This window comes from Sciurus vulgaris, assembly GCF_902686455.1.
Source record: "Sciurus vulgaris genome assembly, chromosome: 5".
NCBI classification, from domain to species: Eukaryota; Metazoa; Chordata; class Mammalia; order Rodentia; family Sciuridae; genus Sciurus; species Sciurus vulgaris.
Genome location: NC_136465.1, coordinates 13,615,127 through 13,624,348, shown reverse-complemented (window position 1 = coordinate 13,624,348; position 9,222 = coordinate 13,615,127). Strand labels below are relative to the sequence as shown.

General features: G+C 50.6%; 1 protein-coding gene across 2 annotated transcripts in view; it reads left to right on the top strand.

The window, feature by feature from the left end:
* The first annotated feature begins 3,681 nt into the window (after positions 1-3,681).
* Positions 3,682-9,222, top strand: part of SLC25A37 (solute carrier family 25 member 37) — a 42,599-nt gene continuing 37,058 nt past the window's right edge. The window contains exon 1 of one of the 2 annotated variants that reach the window (XM_079141286.1): positions 3,682-4,023. In XM_079141286.1, coding sequence (XP_078997412.1) covers positions 3,811-4,023 — 213 coding nt within the window. In that variant the 5' untranslated portion in view covers positions 3,682-3,810. Of the gene's footprint in view, positions 4,024-4,509; positions 4,756-9,222 lie in introns of those variants that run through there. The other variant, XM_079141287.1, reaches the window with a different exon arrangement.

Genomic DNA, 9,222 nt, shown 5'->3' with positions numbered 1-9,222 from the left:
AAAAAAAAAAAAAAAAAAAAAAAAAAAGAGAAAAAAAAAAAAAAAAAAGAAAAGAAAGAAAGAAAATCAGAGTATTGTCCCAGGGTAAGCCAGAGATCTGGGATTACGGGGCCGGACATGTACAGGAGTGAGGGATCCCATGTCTGGAGACTTTGTGGCTCTTCCAACATTTACGCCTGACTAAAATTAACCAGCATGTGTATGAGCGTCTATTGTGAAAACAAAGGCCTGAAGCACAGCCCACTGCCTCGGATCCACACTGTCCAGTGCCCTGGGCGATACAATGCCAGTTTCAGTTCCCAGCGAGGAAACTTCTCTTTGTAACATGGCAGAGGAGAGCCTTGGTCCCCAGCATTGGCTGAATTCCGGGTAGGGTGACATGTGTCCTATCTGTGTGCTGCATGGGGGTAGAAAGATTATCGTGAAAAAAGTAAGACTCGTGGAGAAAGCCTCTTCTCTTTCTGTCTTCTTTTTCCAAATACCCCCAAATTATATACACTTCAAGAGTTTCCACTTTTGCTCTTTTTCTTTCTCTATTTCCTTCAGCATGTGTAAAGTATCTGTGAACTTGAGTCACAGAGGAGGAAGCGAGCCAGTCCAAAAGCCATAGTCACACAGCTAATAAATGGGGGAACTGGGATTTGCAAGGGTCCCTGGCCAGAGGCGGGTGCTCCGCATTCTCCACGCTCAGCTGCTTTGCCTTTCTAAGTGGAGCTTGGCCTCCCGTTGACAGAGGGCAGCATAATGACATCATCAGAAATTGAACGGTCAGAAACTTTATGTAAGACTCCGGCAGAACCAGGCAGTCATTCCTGAGTCTCCCGACTGGCCCATAGGAGAGAGTCAATCAGCAGCCACTCTTGGGCTCCTGGTCCCTGGGTTCTTGCCTTTCAAAGAAAGATCTGCTCCCTCCCTGCTGATCCTGTATTACCGTGTTTGGGATGCTGCCCTCCCGACAGGCCTTCTCCAGAGGTCCAGGAACAGGCCCGGCGGCTGGGTTTCCTGAGTGGCTCCACCATTATCATGAGCTTCTGCTGCTCTGCACAATATTGATGGGAGGGTGGGGTCAGGCTCTGGCTGGGCCTCCAGGGATGACTCTCAGATCCAAAGGCCACGCTGGCTTCCCAAGGGAACAGCTACCTCTGACCAGCTCTCAAAGGGGAGGAATCGAAGGTTACCAACTGAGTCATGGTGCGAGAAACAGGATTCCACCCTCACTGTGGGCACCCCGCTCTCACCGAGCGCCTCTTAACACCCATGAATCTGGTAAAGGCACCATCCTTCTCGGCTGCTCCTACCCCCAGTGTCTGTGGCCTTCAAGGGCAGTAGAAAACATCAGAGTAGCAGGAAAGTAGCCTCCCTCTGGATTCTACCCTCCAGATCTCACTAGTTCACCTACTGGAAGAAAACAACTGGCTACAAGGGAGTCTGAGAAATCTGGCTTCAAATGTTCGGCTATCGCAGCACAAGGAGTGTAGGATGAAGGCTGAGTGCGCAACCCCAATTTATTATATATATATGCATATATGATAAATATATAATTATATATAATATATATCCTAATACATGTGTCTATTAGGATGAAGCCTGAGTGCCCAAGCACATATTTGTCATACACACATACACACACAGAAAGAGAGAGAGAAATTGATTCATTAAATAATCCAAAAATTTTCAGTTGGTTCTGACTTAACATTTACTTAATGAAAAAAAAATCTAAATATGTATGTTTGTGACAATCAGGGCCACTACTTGCCTCACCATCCAAAAGGTGAATTCTTTCTACCAGTATCACTGTTGCAAAGTTTGAAGGATTTTTCATCCATTAGGAGGCATAAGTAGAGGTATATTTTTTAATAGAATGACTCGTTCTTCTAATTTTTAAATTAGAAATACCAGTTCTGTTTAAAATCTAAAAGTAGAATCAAAAGAGTTGCCTGTGATGTTTTGTCACCTTCACAATAACCATTTCATTTTTCCTGTGCATATTTATAGTTTTGTGAATGTAATGGCTATAGAATTTTGTTTTGCTTTTTTAAGCATCAAATAATTTCATGTTATCATGAACAGAACCACAATATTTAATGGCTACCTAATATTTCACTAATATTCATGTCATAATTTACCTAGTCAGTCCCTTCTGGTTAAATATTTAGTTTAATTTTTTCCTAATTATTTACTACTGTAAATGATGCTTTGAAAAAGAGTTTTATGAGTATTAGGGCTTTGATGTCACATTCCCAGAAGCAAGACAAGGGGTTCATACATACTAGTTAAAGGGCAGCCATTTTTAAAGGAATGTTTGACCGACACTTCTTAAAAATCACCTTTGACAAAAGTACAGAAGTTTTTCTTTAGCCATCACTAGACACTGTGAGCTTGTTCTTACCTATTACTAAGGCATTCTACCTTTGCACTCGTCTTGGGAGCTACTATGGGCAGCTACCAAAAATGGGAAAATAGTACCCTTGATCCTGTGCCTGTTGACCTCTATTGATGCACACATCACTGTTTATCAAATCCCTAGGAGCTGCCTATGACGCGGTGACCTGGACCTTGGCAGGAACAGCATCTTCAGGGTTTCCTCCACCCTTGCATATCTCAATGTCCAGCCTTCCTAACCAGAAGCCCTGTCTAGATAAGGCAGGGAGGCCCTGGTGCTGCAGAAGTTGATCAACACCAATAGTTCTCAACTGCGGAAAATGCACATGTAGATGCAGACTTCCATAAGTGGACAGGTCCCTCCCCAACTTTTTGATTTCTTCCCTTTTTCTGGGATGGAGCAAGACAATATTAAGTTAAATGAAGGCAGTCTGGGTTACCATTCACAGAAGAAGCCAGCATGAGATGACTTTAAGAGTTAGGAGATCAGAGTCTTAAGAGACAGGCAGACAGATTCCAAGATTTTACTCTCAGCCACTTGGTACTCCTCCTGTGAGACCAGGTTTCTAAAGCCCTTCAGAACCCAAAGAAAATATGGGGGTGATGCCTAACCCAAAGGGCTCCATTCAGGTTACTAAAGTCTCAGTCAATCCAGAGAAGGGTGAACTTGGCCTATTCAGGAGAACAAGGTATGGAACACACACAACTCTTCAATGTATGTTTTCAGTGAGAGAAACAATTTCAAATAAACGGGGTTCTTCCCAACAAAGTCGACTAGGAAGGGACCTTGAACTTTTTAACTCTGTTCCCTCTTGGGGCACCCACTGATATGGAGGCGTGCCTTCAATTCTAGAACTCTCCCTCCCAATACCACTCTGCATCCAACCACCATAACTGTTTCATAACTGACATTCCCAGCAACTCCCCTTCGCCCCGCGTCTGGCCTTCGGAATGCCAAAGCTTGCTAAGTAACACTGTTTGCAAAACCGACCCTGGAGGCGGGTTTTCCCCCCTGAGCCGCTGTTGCTGATCTCCCTCCATCTCTGGGCATATTCCCCTAGGGCCTGGTTGAGCCGCCCCAGGGTCCACTCTCCAGCCCGCCCCTAGCAGACCCTCGGGTAGTACAACTTCCCGGGACACCCCAACGCCTGCTCTCGCCCCCGTCCGGTTGCTTGGAAATTTGCACTGGACAGTGACGTCACACAGGGAGGCGGTGCCCACTGCACGGCGCACCAATGGCTCGTCCGTGGCCGGCCTCTTCTTTTCCAGTGATTGGTGTCTCCGGCCCCTTGGCTCCACCCCAGCCCGCCATGGCGTCAGCCGCCTCAGCCCCGGGGAGGTGGTTCCCACTTTAAGAAGTGAAGTTTTCCGCCCCCTCCCCTTTCCTGCCCACCTCCTGCAGCCTCCCGCGGCGCGCGGGGCTGGCGGATGGAGTTACGCAGCGGCGGCGTGGGCAGCCAGCCTGTGGGGCGGAGGATGGATGGGGACAGCCGAGATGGCGGCGGCGGCTGCTGCAAGGACGCCGGGTCGGAGGACTATGAGAACCTGCCGACCAGCGCCTCCGTTTCCACCCACATGACAGCGGGAGCGATGGCCGGGATCCTGGAGCACTCGGTCATGTACCCGGTGGACTCGGTGAAGGTGAGGCGCCGGGAAACTTTAGGGACCGGGGGAGAAGAGGAGGAGCGCGCGCGCACGTTTGCATCCCGCGCATGACCAGCTTGGGGCAGCGCCCCGAAACCACGCTGTCGACCGGGGCTGGGCAGGGGTCTCTCCCGGGGTGGGCGCGCGCAGCCCGAGCTCCGGGAGGCGCGCCGCCGCTCTTTCTGCGGCACAGCCGGGCTCCGGGGACGCCCACGACCCTGCCAGAGAGCCGCAGTCGCCGCCCGGCACCGCCACTCCCGCCGCGTGCCCGGCCCCCACTGTGGCGGCGCTGAGGCCGGGGAGGACAAGTGGCGAGCACCGCTGGCCTGAGTGGCGGCGGCGGCGGGGCTCCGGGGCGGCGGGTGCTGCAGCCTGGCACAGTCTATCCACGCCGGCGGTGCGCGGTGGCTGAGCCTGCCCACACGTGCGCGGTTTCATAGGCAGCTCACGGCTGGGAAGCTTTAACCACACTAGCAGAAGAAACGTGGCCCCGGCCGGGCAGCGCGCCCACTGGCCCCAGAGTGTGCCTGTTGCGCCCCAGCTGGTTTGGGGGACCAGCGGGTGGCAGGTCTTCTCTTGGCTCTCTCCTGGCAGCTCTTTGCGGGAGGGTAGTGGTTCAGTGACGCCCAGTGTGATCCCCCTGTACCTCTTCCCCAGAGTTCCGGCAGCTGAGCAACTGGGAGGCAATGAGACCTGCAGTGACATTTGCCTCCTTTTGTTTGCTGGCAGGTGAGCAAATGAGGAGTGGGGGAAGAGCTTGCTCTATACATCCATACTGTGGATTGTGTCACGGGCACTGTTTGCTCTGGTCACTTCCCCAGGTGGTTTTATATGCATTTGTAAGAAGGCAGCTTTAACTGGTGGGATGTGCCTGTTAGACTGAGAGCTGCCTGTCCCGGGCCCTGAATGGCCAGGAGATAGAGAGATGCAGGGAGTAATACTAGTGCTGACTCTTACACATTGCACTTTTATAGGCAGAGCTCATCTCGTGTATAAAGCAATTTTGGGAGTTAACAGATGAAGAAATGGAAGCAGAGAGAGGTGAACTGGTTAGCTTGCCCTGGCTCACAGCCACCTGAATCCTTTGGCCGCAGCTCCAGTGTGCTTTGGGGAACTTGGGGCCCTCTCAAGGTGGGCATTTATCTTGCAAGGCAGGGCACAGAGAGCTCCCCCACTAGCAGCTGTGTCCAGGAGCAGGTTTGAAGACCAGAAGTCTAACTCGGGGTTTTCTCAGAGGCGGCTGGCAGTGGCTGGACCTGCACTCCTAGTAAGACAGGGCCTACATCCAGTGCACTGACTGGTCTGAGTCATCAACCCTTCTATCCCTCCAGTGTCCCAGTGGGGATATTGGAGGAGTGATCTTTTCCTGCCACTTTTACCACAGGGATGGGGGAGATCTTGTATGTTAGATTTTCAAAGATCTTCCAGGAAAGATTTAGGACAGATTCAGGTAGCACTGGTGTGGAAAGAGCCCCTCAAATGTAGTAAAATATCCAGTATTTGAAACTCTTGTCTCAAGCACCTTGGGCAGAGTCTGGGGGAAAGTAGGAACAGGAGATGTAATCTGAACAGGCTTGTTGTCGAGACAAACGCTCCACCAAAGGAATCCTGCCACCTCTTTGACCTGTGCCCTGTTTGCCTTGAGTTCAGAGCTTCATTTTAGCATAATTTTAGAGCTAGAAATAGTCATGCACTTGAACTTCATTTGACACCAGAGGCATTTGTCTTGTTTAAATTTTGTGGTCTGTTGAGTTCTCCCCACCTCTCCTCCTGCCCTTAGATTTTTTGATTCAGATGTTTTTTGTGATTAGATTTTTTTGATTAGATGTTTTGATTCAGACCTGGCCTGTTCCTGGTGCTACTTTCCCATCAGTTTCACCTGTCGATGGCTTAGCGTGGTGTGTGTGGTAGGCACAGTTCTGCTGTTGGAGACTCGTCACTGTCTCTTGCTGTACAGGGCTGGTCCTAAAGTAAGGTCTTAAGTTCATGGGTTGAGAAGATCTTCTCATTCTGGGTTTTTGACTTTGACTCCAGATGGTGACTCTTGGGGGCTCTGCTGTTCCTAAGCGCGCAGAGTTGGTTGCAAAGTGTCTCTTGATCTCCCCTGCCACTTACTAGTTTTCAGCGGAGACAAAAGGCATAGAGAGGTATGTGGCACAAGCAAAAGTTGCATGACCCCAGGCAGGGTCTAACCAGATTAGCGCGAGGTGGCAGGGGCAGCCATGCCTCGGTCATGGAAATACTTCCTTTGGGAGACACAGCTGCGTTCCTGTAAATATTTGAGAGGATGAAGACCATGAGTAATTGAGTCAGGAGACCTGTGTTGGGCTGCAAGGCCAGCCCCTGACCTGTTTCCTGCCTTAGGCACAGTTCTGCGCCTTAGCTTTGTCACTGGTGCAGTGGGCACTGTGGACAAGTTCAGCATTTTGTACCTCTTTGATTCTTGACTGCCTTCTCTGGACACAGAACACCTGTTGTCCTTTAATGTTACTTGAAATTTCAAAATAATTATTGCAACTGAAAGAATCAGTGCGAATTGTATTTTGGAAGGAAGAAAAGTTTTCCTTGATTTTTGAAAGGCTTGGTTTTCCCCTTTAATCGTGTAATTGTTACAGGAGTGTGTGGAGTTGACCTGCTTTCTTCCATATTTCTGTCCTAGGATGTGCGGGCGGTGGAACCCAGTGCTGGTCCCAGTGCTGAGTCTGCTGAGCTGCTTGGTCTTGTCCTAAGTGCAGAAAGGCAACTTAACCTAATGCTTAAGGTTTTAATATTAAAGTTGCTTTTTCATGAGACCCCTCTCACCTCCCATTATCACTTTAATGGCCCATGGTTTTCAAACTGTGGATCATTAGTGGGGTCTGCATTTGAAAAAGGACAGTTTGGTGAGAGCACTAAGAGGAGCCGGCATGGCGTGCAGTAAGAAATGCTGCTTGTTGAAATTCCATTTGGGCTGTGTGTCCCCCGGCGGCAGTGTGAACTGCACTTCTGGCTGGGGGTCATGGGCAACAGCATGTGAGCCTCGTGCTCTACAGCGTCTTTGTTGCTCCAGCAGTCAACAGCCTGCGATTATTCAGTGGTTATTTGGAAGACGTGGGGCAGTTTTCCTGCCCCTTCCTGTGTCTTCTCCTTCTTTTAGTCCCCACACCCAGTGGGGGACGTGAGTACTCATTCATTTGTCCAGGGCCAGGCTGCTGGACCCGTTGACTGCCCCCAGTATTGTCGTGGGCAGCAAAGGGATACCAAGGCCGGAGTGTAAGGTCTCTGTTGGCCCCTTGCTTAGTGGTGGCCGTGACTCACTGTCCACCTGGGGCTGGGCAGCAGGTTCTCCAGTAGCCACTAATTGGTGTTCCAAAGTGGCAGTTGGTTTGGTGGCCTCGACCAGCACTTAGGATGGAAGTGAGAATCCTGGTCTGGACAGGAGTGCTCAAGCCTGCGGGGAGCATGCCAGGTGGGTGGAGGAGGAAATTCCAGCCACATGAGGCACACTGCTGAGGACCACGTGGAGTCTGCCTGCTGAACGCAGGGACAGAAGGAAACGGGAAAGATTTGACGCAGGGGACTGCCACCCTTTAACAGCTCCTCTGCTCAGCTGGCAGGGAGCCTGCCCTCTCTCTCCTAGGATGGCCTCCCTCCAGCCAGGGTGCAGGGAAGCCGTGCTCAGCCTAGCTGACAACCTGCGCTCTGGTGCTGGTGGCTGCCGAGCCACTGCGCTCCTTGGTGACCTCATGATGTCCACAGGGGTTGCCGGGCCAAGCTTGGGGCAGCACTGGCAGAGCTGGTGCCAGGGCACTCCTCAACTTGTGTGCTCTCTGCCCGAGGCCTTTGCAACGCGGCAGGCTGACTGGTACAAATCCCTGGGGTGCCAGCCGCTGCCAGAGCCCCCTCCCACCCACCTCAGCACTTTGGAAACAAAGTACAATACAGACAATCACCATTCAACTTTAAGAGGGCGTGAAATCCCAAATTGCTCTAGTTCCTGGAACAAAATTATAGTGGTTTTTCCCTCTCCCTTCTCCTGTCTTCTCTCCTCTGAATTCCTCTCCTCCCTTCTTACAGCCTTCTTCACTGGGAAGTGCTTTTGTAGAAGGTGAGTTGGGGGACGTAGAGTGAAAACAGGCATTTGTTTCATGACCCCCAGGCACGTGCCAGTACCACCACATGCTCCCATCCCAGAGTCACCACATGGCCTCCAAGTGTCCATTTCCTCTGCCCAGAAATGGGGTAGGTCAGGCTGGGGCACAATTTTATTTAAATTGAATTTATTCTTTTAAAGCTTCAGCTTTTGAAAAGGGGAGTGGGTTGAGGACCTGTGTGGCATGAAAGGGAGGGGTATCTTTTTTTTAAATTTTTTTGTACTGGGGTTTGAACCCACTTAACCCCTGAGCCATATCCCCAGCCATTCTTATTTTTTATTTTGAGACAGGGTCTTGCTAAGTTGTTGAGGTTGACATTGAACTCACAACCCTCCGGCCTCAACCTCCCAGCTGCATTTTCCAAACCTTTTATTTGCTTATTTGGGCCCTTCTTTTCTACCTATGGCCAAGTCATTGAAGAGGGCTTTTGTCCCATCTGCTCTTTGTTGTAGTGACCCATCTTGAGGCTTTAGTCCCACTTGTCCTGATTTATGGTCCCTGACTCAGTTGCCCTCTCTGATCTCCAGTGAACTTAGCTGTGTGTCTTGAAGCCCGTGGCAGTCTCTCTGGAACCCCAGAGCTTTCTGGATGCTTTCCTGTCTCCCCTGGCACTCAGTTCCTTCTTGGAGAATGTTTTTGTTTTTGTTTGTTTCTAACCTGTGTGTCAGTGCCAGCTGAGGGTTTGCAACCTGCTCCAGGGGGCCTCCGTGGCCTCCAGCCGGCCCGCTTAGCCTGTGCTTCCCGACTGTACAGGCGGGATGTATCCAGTCACTTCCTCCTTCTTGAACTACAAACACCCCTCCATCTCCCAGGGAGCCAGATTCCTCTCTGGCTGTGTTTCAAATCTCAGTATTTGGTTTACCTTGCTGGCCAGAAGTCTCTCGGCTCTTATAGTTTGATTTCCTTATCTGCAAAGTGGGGATACTCATTTTCTCCTTGCTTTTCCTGCCTGACCCCTCTCTCTGGTGCTCTTTGCCTCCTTTCCCTGTGAACATCTTCCTGCAGTCATCGAATGTTCCTTCTGCCTCCCTTCCTGAAGGGAGACTGGCTCCTCTTCCTAATG